The sequence below is a fragment of the Xiphophorus hellerii genome, chromosome 14, assembly GCF_003331165.1.
Source record: "Xiphophorus hellerii strain 12219 chromosome 14, Xiphophorus_hellerii-4.1, whole genome shotgun sequence".
Taxonomy (NCBI): Eukaryota; Metazoa; Chordata; class Actinopteri; order Cyprinodontiformes; family Poeciliidae; genus Xiphophorus; species Xiphophorus hellerii.
Genome location: NC_045685.1, coordinates 25508460 through 25525345, shown reverse-complemented (window position 1 = coordinate 25525345; position 16886 = coordinate 25508460). Strand labels below are relative to the sequence as shown.

At 37.4% G+C, this 16886-nt stretch overlaps 1 protein-coding gene across 1 annotated transcript; it reads right to left on the bottom strand.

The window, feature by feature from the left end:
• Nucleotides 1-186: 186 nt before the first annotated feature.
• txk (TXK tyrosine kinase) lies at nucleotides 187-16601 on the bottom strand. The gene is made up of 16 exons (XM_032582073.1): nucleotides 15698-16601; nucleotides 8118-8166; nucleotides 6687-6768; nucleotides 6486-6611; nucleotides 6066-6130; nucleotides 5800-5859; nucleotides 5661-5715; nucleotides 5379-5458; nucleotides 5171-5295; nucleotides 4064-4138; nucleotides 3307-3478; nucleotides 3007-3223; nucleotides 2187-2251; nucleotides 1830-1948; nucleotides 1588-1745; nucleotides 187-579 (listed from the first exon to the last, which is right to left on the bottom strand). Exons 1-16 carry the CDS (start codon nucleotides 15708-15710, stop codon nucleotides 508-510), a joined length of 1533 nt encoding a protein of 510 aa, XP_032437964.1. The 5' UTR covers nucleotides 15711-16601; the 3' UTR covers nucleotides 187-507.
• Nucleotides 16602-16886: the final 285 nt, after the last annotated feature.

Sequence of the window (16886 nt, the reverse complement as noted above, 5' to 3'; positions counted from 1 at the left end):
ACTAGTCTAGAAACCTTTATTTTGTCTCCTTATCGACTTTTTCAAAGTTTGGTGTTAAGATTTGTTTACAATCCTCAAAAATTCAAACAGAGACCAGAAATTGGGCATTGTTGCACCTCCTCTGAAATATACACTTTAATTCACTTTGCAAAGCCCTGTAACTAAAAGATGGAGAAAGTCACAGCATAAATATTTAAAGTGACATTTATTCACTCATTCATGCTTCATAAACAATCATACATAGTTTTGTTAGTTTGTATTTAACAGTCTGTACATTAATATAAACAGAAGCTTCATATGTATAAAACCAACTTCACAAGAACCAGCTTAAAATTTTAAATCTCTTTTTGGTTTTATTGCATATTTCAAAATAAATAAATGATTTAAAGCACCGGCATAGGTAAGTTTAATTTATACATCTATATACAACAATAAAACATGTTTTATTTGTACATATGCGTTTAAAAACAGTTTGATATTCAGAGGTAAAAGAATAGCATCTTTGTGTTAGTCTGGATTTTCTGCCAGTTTTCTGATTTCCTCCAAGATTTCAGAGAACGCCGGCCGACCCTGAGGTTTCTATAAGACCAAGAAAAATGAGGAGAAAAGAGGTTAGAAAAAATATATAACATAAAAATATACACTTATACAAAAATTAAACTGGTCACTGGAGTTACTTCATTCGATTTGTTAAGGACGTGGGACTAATATGTTAAATCAATAACAGACTTTATCAATGAAAAGGCCAATTTCCAAATCTAATTGTTTACATGTATTTGTCTAATTAACATCCCTGGATGTTTGTTTGTTGTGTACAGGGCCGGCCAAAGCCTTTTGGGGGGCCTAAGCAGTTTTTTCTGGGGGGGGGGTCCCCATACCAACATGTTGACACCAGATGCTTTAGCATTTCTAAGCTACGTTTTGTGCGTATTATTAGCATAATTTGTAATTAGCTTTCATCATACCAGTGTTGTGATGGCTGTTAATTTTAACCTTACAGGAGTAGCTAACTACAAAAAAATGATTTGCATTTTGAAATGCAGAGTAGAATTTAAGTGCATTATCTTATTTTAACTATTTGAAAGTAACACCAGCTGATAAATACTAGATTTACAGTTAGCAAATAGACAAGTTAGCTTGTATTTTCCCAACAGTAGCAGCAGAAATCAACAGAAGGATATTAATTATTATTAATAATAATTGTTACACAACTATGAAAACAATGTAGAAATTGTTTTTCCATGTGTAATAGCGTTTAGTTAAATATATATGTTGTTTTTTTCATGCTAGCTTGATGTTCTTGGGGCCCCCTGGTGATGTAGGGTCGGTTTACTTGCCTTGTTCTTGCCATTTGTTTAAATATTTTTAGAAAACCAAACAAAGGATGACAGAGCTGCTTCTCTTGGTCCACTGGAGGTTCATTTTTGCTTCAACAAACAATCTGATTGGACGCTGAAAAAGACTATTGTTGTTTTTACGCTGTGCTAAAAGCAGTTGGCCTGTCAGCGAAGCTATTCAAAGCTAAAACACCAGAACCCAGCGTTTTCTGAACCATTTTCTCTCGGTGAGGATGAAGCGGGTCGGTACCTCGTGCCAGCAGCGGTACATGATGGCGTACAGCGGCTGGGAGGCGCGGTGCGGCCGGTACAGCCGCATCCCTCTGGTGATATCGTTCACCACCTCCAAGTTGGAGCGGCTCTCAAACGGCGTTCGACCCTCGGAGAAGATCTCCCACATCACCACGCCTGAACACAAACACATCAGTGACCTCTGACTCCTGGCGTTAGGGCAACACGGCGATCAGCTGCTGATTGGTTAAGGTCTCTCACCGAAGGACCACACGTCTGACTTGCTGCTGTATTTGCTGTAGTGCAGAACCTCCGGAGGAGACCACTTCACTGGGAACTTGGCGCCACTGGAACTGGTGTACTGGTTGTCCAAAACGTACCTGCAGTCGGTTTAAAAGAAACGCTCAAAGCTCAGGAAAGAAATAATTATAACTGATCTAATCTAAATGTTTATATGACAGAGTATTAGAGCCATACCAAGAAAAAATAAAAGGTCACACAAAACCCAGCACGTGTTACTCATTTAAATTGTATAAATTTATTTATTTTTAAATTAAATTTTTATCATTACTAATGATTTTTAAAATTCTTTATAAGGCTGGAAGTAAAGTGTCATACCTGGTCATCCCAAAGTCGCTGACCTTCACCACGTTGTTCTCGTTAACCAGACAGTTTCTGGCTGCCTGAATAAAACAGAACAAACACATAAAGAACAGATATTAAACATAATTTAAACATAATTTAAACGGATATTAAGGACTTTATAAAATATTTCTGAAGTTACTATTCATAATCTGCTTCCAATAAAGTTGGTATTGGCATTTTCAAGTTTATGTTGCAGGATGTAACTAATAATCTAACATGCAATTTTACCTAGTTACTTTTGAAATAAAGTAATCAGTGGTTTGACTGCTCTTTGACTGTCATTGTAGCTGTGGAAACACTGATGACAACATAAAGCCTGAGTTATGCTGGACGCGTCCATGAGGTCAAAGTAGGTTTTTCCAGCCACCCGCCTCCTCCACACGGCATCCAGTAAATATCTTCTGTGTTTCTTTTACTTCTAAACGTTACATTTGGTCAAGGAGACTCTACACTGCCCCCTAGAGCCTAACAGAATAATTTCTCCAGTGGGGATTGGCTTGAGCGCTCCTATGCTGAAGCTAGCAACTACCTTTAGCATTCTAAGCTTGAGCTAGTGACTAGCTTTAGCATTCCTATGCTTGAGCTAGTGACTAGCTTTAGCATTCCTATGTTTGAGCTAGCGACTAGCGTTAGCGTCCCTGGTCTTAAGCCCGCAACTAGCATTAGCGTCCTTGTGCTTAAACTAACGACTGGCTTTAGTGTTTCTGTGCTAGAGCTAGCGACTACCATTAGCATTCCTTTTCTTAAGCTAGCGACTAGCTTTAGCGTCCCTGTCGGTCTGCTGGAGCCTCACCAGGTCTCTGTGGATGAAGCTGTGAGCTTCCAGGTACTCCATCCCTTCGCAGACATCCTGACACATGGACATAAGCCACGCCTCCTTCAGAGCTCCGCCCTTCTGCCGCAGGTAGTTCAGCAGGCAGCCGTTATCCATGAACTCAGCCACGATCAGCAGGGGGCGGTGCTTCAGGCAGACGCCATACAGCTGGACCAGTTTGGGATGGCACAGCCTCCTGGAGCAGAACACACAGAACCGTTATCGAAACTCGTTCTCTGCGTCTCGTTAGTGGTTTTTGTCCTGATTCTCCTCCCGTACATCATGACTTTGGCCTCTTCGACGAAGTCCTCCTCGTACATGGCTCCCTCTCTGATGGACTTGATGGCCACTTTCTGCTGGTCTCTCCACTTGCCGAGCTTCACCACTCCAAACTGGCCACTGCCCAGTTCCTTCATGAAGGTCAGCTCACTGGGGTTGATTTCCCACTTCTCTGAAAGAGAGAAAATCAGGGGCAATTGAAATAAAATATCAGGTTAAACTGATTGAATGTTATTAGCCGTGTACCTTGATAATATTAGAAGCTCAGAGAATTAAGAAAATAATCACAATAATAAACAATCTTTTGTGTGATTCATGTATTCTCTTGTTTGTTTTTGGTTAAAAATGCAGTATCTAAGTTTTCTCTGCTAATTAGAAACAACCAATCAGAGTCAAAAAGCGAGTCTTAGCATTGTCAATCCTCTCTGCTACGCTGCAGCTAGCACAGGCCTGTTGTGAATGCTAATTCAAGTTAGCATAGCCACCGACGTCTGCGGATAAACTATTTAGTACATGTGGTTGATTGACAGCGCTAAGGACCGCCTCCTTGCTCTGATTTGGCGGAAAACAGTGCATTTCATCAGACAGCAATAGAAGCTCAGAGAGTGGGTCTTTTCACAGATTATTTGTCTCATAGCAAACTGTTACAACATGGTAACAACTTACCAAACAAATATGTAAAAATCATAATCTTTAAAAGTTACTAACAGCAGATTTAAACGATGTATGATACGCAGCTTAACATGAATGTGTTTACCTGAGCTGAATCCTGCTGTGGCTGGGACACACCTTCCCATCTGTCCTACAGCGTACCGTAACCGGGTCACCAGACCTACAAACCCAAACATGAGAACGACAAAACCATAAGGTATGACAGCGGTGTTGGAAAAATTACAGCTGACCAGGATGTTAAAGTATGAGAGCAGACTCAAAATGGGTGTTTCTAAAGCGCAAACACTGATTGGCTAGTTCAGCAGCAGAAATGAATCTCTAAATGATGTATTTTATTTTATTACTAGCATGAATAAACACGCTAGTAACATACTTCATACAGAGTGAAGAAACCCATGCAAAAGCTAAAACTAGCTACAAAGCTAAAGCTGGCTAGAAAAAAACCTAATAAGAGCATTTAGGTCAGGACTAGCACAGCCTGCTACAGTAACATACTCTATGCCGTGTGGAAAAAACCCATGCAAAAGCTAAAACTAGCTATAAAGTTAAAATTAGCTGAAAAGAAAACAAACAAACTAAGAATAGCATTTAGGCTAGCACTAGCATGTTGACCTACAGTAACATACTCCACAAAGTCAGAACAAACTCATGTAAATCTTAAAACTAGCTAAAATACTAATGTTAGCCTACATGTTATCATTAGTATTAGTATTTTATCTAGCTTTAGCTTTTTAGTTAATTCTAGCTTTTACCCTGGGTTTTGTATATTGAATGGAGTATGCTACATTACGTCAACATGCTATTGCTAGCCTTGATGCTATTACTGGTATTTTAGGAATCTTAAACTCTACAGCTAATTTAAACTTTTAATAGTTTTTTTCACTCTGCTTGAAGTATGTTAATATTGTATTCTATGCTAATGCTAGCCTAGATGCTATTATTAGTGTTTTTTTTAGCTAGTTTTAGCTTTTTTTCTAGTTCTTTTTCTTTCTATCTCGTTTCTCTAACATATTAAAGCAATATGTTACACTCTCTATGTTACAATAACAGTCAATAATTTCGTCCAGTCTTTGACACCCCTACAGTTCTCAATGCTCCTCCAATCGTGTTGCAGTTAATTTGGTTCGTCCAATCAGGTGTTGCTGTTGAGAAAAACTCACTTCGTCTGCAGAGACACCGATTCATCTCCTACCTGCTGCGTTGTGTTCATGGTAGTGTATAACGTCTGGTATGGAGCTGAAGACGTGTTTTTCAGCCAGGTAGAACTGTCCAGTGTTCGTTATTTTTATCTGGTAATGCCTAATGCCCCCAATCGGACTGAGCAGAAGAAAAATCGGTTAAATATTTTCTGTAGATGTAAGTTTGATTCAAATGTCTGCAATTTAAAACCTGTGACTCACCTTAATGTCTTTGTATAAACAGAAACGGTATAAGTTCCTTGTTTACTGGACTCCCGCACAACAAAACCACCTTCTTTATCCTGGAAAATAGCAACTAATTATTAGGACTGTAGTGAAAATTCACATTTAAGATAAATCAGGAGTTAATTTCTTGCAACTTTCAGGTGTAAATATGTTTATATTTAGACAGCGGGATGAATAAATCAATTCAAAATTCAATTCAAGTTCAAAAATACTTTATTGATCCTAAAGTGAAATTAAATAATCAGAAATAAATCATACCTGCTGTTTCAGCAGCTGTTCAGCTTCTGTTCTGGTGATGTTCTTGCAGTACCACCTTCACGACGGACATTTAAAATAAACATTAAATGTTTTAGAACTGCGCTCTACGGCCGAGTGAAATAAGAAAGTTAAAACTTACGAGTTTGCCTCGATTCTGTTTTTCTCTGTTACGTAGTTACTGGGGATGAAGCCTTTATTCCTGAGCAAAAGCAACAACACATCAGAACCGAGTTGTTAGATTTTTAGAGGATTTATAACCGACTGCCTCAATAATTAAATTTTTAAACATGTTTTTTTAGCTGAATCTGTAAACTTTGACGAACTGCTGATTGAGAGAAATGTGTAAGATTAAATCACAGTTTAATGGATTAAATCTCTGGTGGTTCTGGACTTGGTGTGCCGTACCCGTGTCTGTCCTCTGCTCTCCACCACAGCTGGTCCTGCTTATGGAGGATGACGTATTCCTCTCCCTGGAGACACAAAGCATTAGCATTACACACATTTATTTATTTGCTTTTTGTTGTCAGCAGCGTGTAGTAAATAAATCTGATTTAATGACTAGTAAATATCTGGTCATTTCTTGTTAATTAATCTCTAAAATCATTGTTATTTTGGTTTGACCAGAGATCATAATGTCCAATTTTATGAATTGGAGCAAAATAAATGGAGCAAAATAAATGGGAAAACAGTGTAACAGAAAGTTTTTAGATAACAATATACAGTTAAATGTATTTCTTCTTCATAATTGATTTAAAAAAATACTTTACAACAGTGACAATAATTTTATTCACCATAGTTTCAGTGAGTTGGTGTGAAATTGTGTACCTGTTTAATGGTGAGGTCTGAGTCCTCCTTGGCCGTGAAGTCGTACATGGCAACGACTCTCGCCAAACCTTCACCTTCTCCGTTCTCTGGAGGGGGCAGAGGGAGCTTTTTCCTGGACCGGTCCACCTGACCCAAACGTAACAAAAATCAAAACCTAGAACTCAATAACACAAGGATACGGAGAAATGCGATGTTTCTTACCCGCCGGGCATTTCCGGGGTATCGTCTGGTTGGGAAGCACAGAGACGTTCTGCCCTCCAGCTCCATGCGTGTGCTGATCTCCCTGAAATCAGCCAAATCATCTTTACATTTGGGGGTTTTTTCTATTCAATGTGAAAATGTATCGAAGTTAATCTTTCCAACACTGAGATCTATTAATTGTACTTTTTTTGGTATTGACAAATCAACAAATTTTATTTATTTGGGTGCACATACTTATTTTTAAGGTAAAATTACATTAAACATTAAAAAAATTATGAACAAATAAGTATAACCGATTTAAGTATTAAATTTTGGGGCAACCCTAAAATACAGGCGGCGCCAATTGTTAAACTCCGCCCATATTTGGGGCTGCCCCAAAAGTTAACTCAGACCATATTTCCTGCTGCCCATATTTGGAGCAGCACATTTGTGAATATTTGGGGCAACTCCAAAAAAATGGGCGGAGTCAGTTATTTGACTCCGCCCATTTTTGGGGCTGCCTCAAAGCTTTCACCTACTGACAGAAATTGTTATGTATTATGTATTGTACGTATAGGTTAACACATATTAAGCATCTTATGCAAGCAAGTTTCACAACCAAGGCTAGTGAGGGGTGGGATCAAATACTGAACTCCACCCACATTCATTTTAAGAAAACAAACCCAAAGATTTGCTTTATTATTATAAATTATGTCAAACTCCTGAAATAAACATATTTTGACCTTGTTTAGATCTAAGAAAGGTTTTAAGTTAAGCTTTCCTTTTGCAATTTTTTTATTTTTAGAGAAAACTTACATATAAGATGAATTGAAAAATTATATGCGATGAAAGAAAATTTTCCTGTTAAAATTATAGACCAAAAAAGGAGTTTTATGATTCAGCCGCTTTTCTTTAATGTTATTTTGGTGCATGCATCTTTGCAAGGTGTTCATGCGTTGGACAAAGTTTGCTCACCACATGGCTCCGAGGGTAACCACAAGCTAAAAACTCTAAAACATGACCTCGATCTGTGAGAATCTGCAGGATGGACGTTTCCTCTGTATCTTTAGAAATATGCAAAACAATATGAACTGGGAGGTTATAAATATCCTCATTTTACTGCCAATATAGTATTTTTTTTCTCTTTACGTTGTTGTGGACTAACTTGAGCCTCTATTGTTTATAACGTTGTACAAACACATGTTTCAGATCAACTCGTAGGTCCAACCGCAGCATTTCAATCAAGTTGAGGGCTGGACTTTGACTGGGCCAAAGTAACGCCTTATTCTGGTCTTTTCAAGACCTTTTGTTGTGGATCCTCTGCTGTATTTCTAATATTTTTAAGAGACAGAGTGCCGGGTTGACTCAGTGACGAGCCTTAAAAATCACCACTGAAAATGTAACTGAAGACTTTTCCACCTCAACATTGCGAAAAACAATTCTTATCTTTACCTGCTTTGAACAGCACAGCAGCAGCAGAATAAAGAGTGGGTGGACTGATCTGAAAGAGACAGAAAGAGGAAAAGTTATGGCTAATCTTTTAGCATTTCCATGTGAAAGAAGCTAAAATCTAGAATTTTTTTTACGGTAGATTGTGTTAAGTTTAGATGGTTGGATGGTTTATCTATAAATATGGCTGTAAGTAAACAGTTCCTCCAGTTTTCTTTCAATTCCGCCATCATGGAAATTCACTCAAAATTAACAGATTTTTTCTCAAATTTATTGTAGATTTTCCACAAAATGGTCAAAAACATTGGGTTTTAGCTAGATGCTAACTCCCATCCACAGCCTCAGCCTAATTTTACGTCAATTTAAATATGACTGATGTGATAAGTAACAAAATTCAAGCTATTTTAGTTTGTTAAAGAATGGAAATGTTTGTGTCTAATGTGTCTGCTTTTTTCTCGTCTTTTTTTTCTTCTAAAGATTTTAAAATTGGTTTGATGATAGAAAAATATCACAAAATTTCTTCTAAATATTTCTAAAGTAACACCACAAAATTTGTGATTGTCATTGGAATAAAAAGCACCAAAACAATCTAAAAATCCTGGAGAGACTGATTTATATAAATCTACTTTTTCTATTCACATAAAGGCAAATGTGAAAAGCTTCTTTTAACACAGGGGTGGGCAATCCTGGCCCTCCAGGCCTGGAGCTGCCCATCCCTGTTTTAACACCTTAATGACTAGATTAAAAAAGTGACATAAATGACAATGTCATCAGCATACAGACGTATTTTAGCTGAAATTAATTCCTTTCCTGCTTCTATATCTCACTATAACTCATTTATGAAAACTTAAATAAAACAGGGACTTAAACATATTCCTGAGGAACACCTGGATACAAAAGGAGAAGCTAAGTTAGTTGAAATTTATGTTTGTTAAAGTTTAAACCAAACCAATTCAGGCACTATGCAAAATCAACTTTCTTAGCTTTTTATGTGATTCTCTCATTAAAAACTAACCCAGAGTTTTGATTGGATTGAATATTTAAGAAATCCTAAAATCTCCCTACATCATTCAGGGCCTAAACACCCGTTCATACAAAATGCTGTCGTTTTACCCAAAACTCCAACCAAGATTCTCGACAAAACTCTTCCAGACTAGCGGCAGCAGCAGTTAGCAAACACCTGGTGGAACCGCTGATCTCATTATAGGAGCTTCTTCCCAGTGAAATGTTGGTGAAAATTATGTTAAAGGGTTAATAGAGGAGCCATGATTTCCTGGAGGCGGAGTTTCAGAAAGAGCAGGAGCTTCTTAAAGAGACAGGCACCCAATTTCAAGGTGTTCAGTTCTAGTCAAATTTCTCTCAAGTTATTTTTGATACAGACACCATTTTCATAACAACCGATGGTAACTTAGTTAATTGATTGTGCTATAAAATGACACAATGTGCCTGCAAAATACACGATACCGCCCCTTTAATTAACTTAGATCTAAACAAATAATTATTACTGTCTAACATTTATAAAGTGTCTTTTTTCAAACCAGAGTAGCTCCAGCGTTGATACCTCTGTGAGTTGCATAAAGTTTACACATTAAATTTATTATTATATAATGTTAATTATTTGACCATTTTAGTAATGTTGTCCACTGTTGCTGACGCAGCTTTTAACATACGTTACTTTTATTTTCTGTTTGCCAAGTTTAAACCACTAAAGTTAACATTTGCCCTTTAAGAGTGAAATTTTAACCAGTCAAAAGATAAAATCTAACAAGGAAACACATATTTGCAAATTGTCCCACCAGCTGTTTTAGTTCATTTTTTCTGTCTTTGTGTCTCTGTGGTTTCAAGTGGGAGGTCTTTGTCAGGAAGTATAGTTTCCTTTTCTGCAGAATTAACACTCTCTCTGCTTTGAGCGAGTCCGTTTGTGTGTTTCTGTGGGCGAGTGAAGAAGATGGTACGTGTGGCCGGGTCATTGTTTGTTTGAGACTGCAGGGAGAGGTGGCTACATTACTTCCTGTGTGAATTCAACAAAAAAAAAAACCACTCATATGCAGAGCGACGAGTCTCATGCGATTCTGAAGGTACAAAATGAAAGCAGAGCTTCACAGGGAAAAAGGTGATAAAATAAACATCATGCCAGCGAGCGGTGAACTCTTTTTCTCATTATTACGTCTAATCTACCATTGTGTTACCAAACATGTCAGAACACAATGAATAGTTCATCTAATACGTAGCAAAACAATCAATTTAAATGCTTTAACCATCTTCTTTGCAAAGACATTTGCTTTATTTATCCAAAAGTAAAGATTTCTTATTCAATTATTTAAGATTTGCAACCCACAAGGGATGGGTCATGTAACCTTTTTCACATTTTGTCTCATTACAGAAACAAAATTCAGTGTATTTTATTGGGACGGTGTGTGACAGACCAGGACAAAGTAGGAAAAGGAAACAAGGCTTTAACAAGTTGGGTTCCTGGAAAGTTAAATGTGAAACAATGTGCAATGAACTGCCTGCAGAAATCACTTACAGGGGCAGTACTGTGTATTTTATAGCAATATCAAGTAGCTACGTCTCCAGTTTTATAAAGATGCTGTATATATCAAATATATCTTGACTTCATAATTTAATATCTTGAAATTGGGTCTCTGTCTCTTTAAGAAGCTCCTGCTCTTTCTGAAACTCCGCCTTCAGGAAGTCATCACAACATGGCTCCTCTATGAACCCTTTAGCAACATTTTTACAAGAGAAGTAGCTCCTATAATGAGCTCAGCAGTTCTACCAGGTGTTTGCTAATTGCTGCTGGCTAGTCTGAAGGAGCTGAGTGGGGGAGGAGCTGTGACTCGAAGGCGGGGCTAGGTCCTACTAGGCGTTTAGCACATTTGAATGGTTGCCATGGAGATTAAAGAACTTATCGAACATGCATGGAAGAATCAAGATATGAAGGCTTGATGAAGGAAGAGAATTATAAAATGGGAAACTCAAAAGTCAATGGATGGATGGATAGATGGATGGATGGATGGATGGACGGATGGACGGATGGAGAGCTAAAATACATCTTTATGCTGATGACAATGTATTTTTTTAAAAACTTTCTGTTGGTAACTCTTTCCTCTATTGAACAGAGTTTCTAATCAAAGCCTATTAATGTGTCAGAATGGCCTAGTCAAAGAAACTGAATCAATAGTGAAACATTAATTAAAATTAAGATTAATTACACACAGATGGATGTTTGAAAATCTTTATTTCTGTTAATTATTACTATTTTCCACTTACAGCTACTGAAAAAACGACATTTAAATTTGATTATTACACCAGATCAAATTTTAAAAAACTACTTTTACAAGCAGAAATGTGATTTTAATGAAAATATGTTCAGGTTTTTATTTACAAATGCTACTGGGTCAGACAAATGAGACTCATTTGATATTATAATTTACTGAATTTGACTGTAAATGTGCAAAAAAAAAAAAACACCTGCAGCAAATGCAGCAAAAATATTCCACACAGCATCGACTAAAATTTACAAAACAGATTTTGTTCAGATTTTAAAACCATTGAACAGAATTAATTTAACTGTAAATGAGAACAAACTGCCATGACTAGATGCATAAAAGTACCATAATTTGTTGAAATAATACCAATAACGCATCAGATGTTGGTAATGTTGGGGAACGGGAATCGTTTCTCTGTAGATGAAATATCAGCGCTCGGCTCAGCATGGGAACGACCAGCTCACTAAAGTTTGCTTTAGAAATGGTTTTAACAATTCTTGCTCTTTGAATCTGAGGTTTACCAGATGCATGAGAACCACAGCGTTTGGTTCGTCTCAGTAAAACATTTCAGTTTGTGGTCATAACGTGACAAAAGGGACACTTTGCAAAGGACATTTTTACAGAAACAATCAGTTTTTCTAACTAATTACATCCAAACTGGGACATTCTGTCAATGAGCGTCAAGAACCAGGATCTACTGGTTTATCAACCAGGATCATGTTTCTACTGGTTTATCAACCATGTTTCTACTGGTTTATCAACCAGGATCATGTTTCTACTGGTTTATCAACCAGGATCATGTTTCTACTGGTTTATCAACCATGTTTCTACTGGTTTACCAACCAGGATCATGTTTCTACTGGTTTATCAACCATGTTTCTACTGGTTTACCAACCAGGATCATGTTTCTACTGGTTTATCAACCATGTTTCTACTGGTTTGCCAACTGGTCACTGTTGTTTTTAAAACCGTGAAGTTTTTAACTCTCTGAATATTTTCACAGTTTCTGTGGATCTTTGTAACAAATCTTTACATTTTTCACTGACTCTGGTTCTGCGGTTCTGTCCGTGTTGGACCTCCAGGAATCATGGCTCAGTGAAGCTACGTCTGGACAGTTTGACCCAGTTCCCGCCCCGTTTGTTTTAAACTTCTGTCTCCCTGCTCACTTATTTAAAGACAGTTGTTTTATTTTGGCATTGGGTCGTATATCTTTGGACTGGATTTGTCCCGGTTGCCTTCAAACCCATTTATTAAAAAAATGATACTTCATGGTATCCTGGATGAATTTCTGTTTGGACCTTGGACTCTTTTGGTGTTTTGGATCATTTAGTTCTGTTTTACTTTGTTTATTTTTTAATGGATGGATGGATGGATGCTCTATAGATTTATTTCTTAGTCTCTCTCTCGTTTCTAATCGTCCATCTGTTCGTTGTTCAGTAACCAACCAAGAACTCGTTTTTACTGCCTAATCCTGTTGTTACTGGATTCCTGTTTTTGTTCTGCTCTGGTTCCCTGTGGTTTTCTGTCATTTTTTATTAAACATTTAACATGATCCAAGCATTTTGGTCCACCAACAAACTCGCTCATATAGACAATTCCTAAAATAGCGTCTTTACCTAAAGTCCTGGTGAAGATTGTTTTTATTCTACTTCAATCTTTGTTAAACTACAACAACTACGAGAAATTCCAGTCCAGTTTTAAACACGAGTGAAGAACAGAAACATGTTTGCTTAAAGTGTTTAACGATCTCCTAACAGCTGATTGAGGGAACATCTCTGTGTTATTTGTATCATATCTAGGCGCAGCGACCATCACATCTTTTCATTTAGATTTCAGCGCCATGTTGGTAGTTTGGTTCTCATCGTTTTAGTTTGACAGAAGTTTTCCAGTTCCTCTCCATCACTGCTCTTCTGTGACAATACTCCTAAATTATGGAGTCCCTCAAGGCTCAGTATTATGTCTGTTTTGTTTATATTGTACTTTCTGCCTCTTGGACACATTTAGAAATTTATTATCTTTCTCTGTTTTTATCTGTGGTTTTAATAAAACTGTGCAGCACTGTGGTGCCGTTATTGGCTGTTTTTAAAGTGCTTTTTAAATAAACTGACATTGTTGTTTAAAGTCTGACAGTTAGTTTTACGATGTTTTGCTTTGAGACGCTTTTAGAATGTAAATTAGTAGAAAATCTCTTAATAAGCTCTAATTTCTATGTTTTCCTTCCAAGCAGCCAGATTGTCTTCAGATCTTTCAAAGTGGATTTGAGGACAATAAAGTAAAAACAATGATGGATATTTTTGGTGCACAAAGGAGCATCAGCAGAGATCCTTCCTCCCAGCAGATGATAGATTATAACTACATACATTTGCTTGAGTAACTTTTTGGAAAAAATGTACTTTTATGAGTATTTTTACTACACTTTGCTTTTTACTTTTACTTGAGTAATTTTGTTATGAAGTATTTCTACTCTTACTTGAGTAAAATTTCTGGATTTTCTGCCCACTGAATGAAAAACAAACATGTTTTAAATAAAAACTGACCAGACACAAACCTGCAGATTCTGTTAAAGTTAAATTAGATTTTTAGTGAAGGAAACTTGATTTGGAAAAATTTATTTTTGCCTGATTTTGTTATTTATATGAATTATTTTCATTTTGCTGTTGAAAATACCAAAATTCCCACATAACTTTATATTTCGGTCCGTCTGATGATGTAATGTTTAAACATTAAATGATTGATAATTTCAGGAATCTGTTTATTTTACATCAAACACTTTTCTTACTTTTACTTGAGTATAATTTCTGGTTACTTTTCCCATCTCTGTCTATAACCATCATGTCTTAAAACAAACGTAACAAATGTTTTCATCCCTGCTGGTTTTTGCACATCTCTGTTGATTTTGTAAAAATAAATATCAATATTTTGGATTTCTCTTTAATTATCCTGATCCGTTGCACGTTCCTTGGATCAGAGTGTGCTATGTTTGGTAACAGCACAGTATTTATTTACGTTGTAATTTTACACTTTCTGTACAGCATGTTATTGTTAATTTTGTTTTTTAATTATTTTTATACTTTTTTCTTTGTCTGAACCTGAATGTCTTGATTTCCTGCTACGCCTGGATTTCCCCATTTTGGGACAGTGAAGCCGATGTCTTCTCTAATCAGCGCTTCTTCTGGGTTTCTGAGTTTTCCTTTGAAGCTTTGCTGCCGTTTCACCCATTTTCTCCTCGTCTTTTAACCAAATTTGTGCAGAATGTTTTTGAAAGACACAAACTGGGGCAGCGAGTGGCTCACATGCGAATGCAGCAGGTCCAGGTGTTTGATTCCAGGTCACGACCCATTGCCTGCTCACTGCAAAACTCTCAGGTTTACTGATTTTTTAAAAAATGGGTGAAAAAGCAGCTAATGCCAAAAAAAAAAACATTGAAGCTCCTTGAGAACAAAAGTGTGGCTGCTATGGAGGAAAATATTTACTTTTTCTGGTTTCTGGTTTAAACTGTCTGTAAGACATTTTATAGTCTGTAATTAATCATTTTAATGAAAAACTTTGCAGGTTAATGAAAAACCTTCAAACAGAAAAAGGCAGAACGATGAAGAAAACGTAAATATTGTTTAAAGGTGCAGCAGCTCATGTATGAGACTCAACAAAAGGAAAACTGAGCTTTGTGACCAAAACATACATGTTGTGCTATTAGTTGTTCATCTCATCTATTAGTTGTTGTTAATGGATGTTTCTTGTGCATCAGATTTATGTGCGTACCAGAAACAAGCAAATAGAAAGTTCCACTTTGAAACATTTGTATATAAAATGTAAAAATGTGAATCATTTCAGATTTCCTGCCAGTTCGGATGATTAATCAGCTGTTTAAGATTTTATTTCTAGATAACTGCCTTTCGCCTTTGGAGGTTTGTGGACTGTTTACTTTGGTTTTCTTCTTAATCTCTAATTAAATCCCAGACCAGATGTGAAACTGCTTCTCTAAACGCTGCCAGGCAGTGAGAACTGAAACCTCTCTGCAGGCCAGAGCTGCTAACTGAGGAGCTGCTCTGCGTTTCCATCTGCACAGGTGAAGCTCCGCTTTTGTTTTGATTAGTCATGGAGAGACGAAGGCCAACCGTCACTTTTCAGGTTTGGCTGATTGTGCAGTTCTAGAAGCAGAATATTGTAAATATTTGAGTGTTTTATGAATCCATGACAGCCTCTCCTGTACATAAACACCAATCATCTGCTTCTTCTAACTCCCTTCATTTGCTCTTCTTGTTCTGTTTAAGTTTAAAGCGTAAATGTTCGGCTTTTGGAGAGTCTACTTACTCGAGTGGATCATGTCGGTGTTTGGTCTTCGCTCTCTTCTGTCCTCCTCGTCCTCCGCCTGGTTTTGCTCCAGTTTTGGTTCTGGAGCTCGACGTCGGCTTCGGTTTCTCAGCGCGGACGCAGCTGCTGTGATGCTGCAGGTAGGAAACGGCCGAGGCGTGGAGTCAGAGACAAGAGGCAGGTGGGTGGAGGAAGTGAGGTAGGCGAAGAAGAAGAGCAGCAGAACGAACCAAAAATAAGTTCAGAAAGAAGATTTTTAATATGCTGGTGTTGATGTTCGGATTGCTGCTGAAAGAGCAAAAAGTTTTCTTTAAGTTATGCTTCATTCGCCAGAGTTTATAGAGAATTAGAAAGATAAAGAGAGCAGCGCAGAGGAAGTGAAACAATGACGTGAACGAAACCGCAAAGCATCCGTCTGAGTATAAATCCAGGAAGAAGAAGGGCTCACATGCAGAAATCGTCATGCAGCTCTTCAATCTGACTCTTTCACTTTATGTTTGTGACTCTCTAAAATGTTTTCTGCTTCAAAGCCCGGAAAAAGAACGAGGCCACGGCCGTCTGTTTGGTCAAGTCAAAGTTACAAGAGCAGAAATTAAAGTGCGAATGGATTCATCAAAACGATAAAATTGATGGAACTGATACTAAAAAAAATTAGAAATAAGTAACTAACTGTTAGCATCTTGACTTTTACCAGTTTGCTTTTGGTTTGGTTGGTAAATCCTGAATCTGATGACCAGAGAGGTCAAACAGGAACGTTGCTGTTAGCTGAACCTCCAGAAACAGAAGCGAAACCCACTGCAGGCTGATGAGAGAGTAAAGGTTTCCTGTTGGTTTGGAAGGACAGATGCTGGGGTTGGGCAATATTTGACCACAAAGCAGATCTTTAGGCTACTTATTACCACTAATCTGTTGATGTTTAAACATTGTTGGTTTTATATAAACTCAACAAGGTGTTTGGTAAAACTCTCAGTTCCTTAAATGTCTGTCTGATGCTTCATCTACGAAGTTTTATCCAAACAAAAATAAGCAGTTTTCCCAAACTTTCCTCACATTTATTACAAGTCTGGTGCGTTCAGGGCCACTCCGGCCCACAGAGTGATGAACACACCGCCAATGGAGACACGCTCAGCCCCGCTGCAACCGAACCGGACATGAAAAGTCAGAATTTTATGAGAATAAAATAAAAATT

Coding starts and splice junctions, on each gene's coding strand:
- txk (XM_032582073.1), bottom strand. Junction 5,860..6,065: donor AGAGCAGAGGACAGACACGG/GTACGGCACACC, acceptor GCTTTTGCTCAG/GAATAAAGGCTTCATCCCCA. Junction 3,224..3,306: donor GAAGAGGCCAAAGTCATGAT/GTACGGGAGGAG, acceptor GTTCTGCTCCAG/GAGGCTGTGCCATCCCAAAC.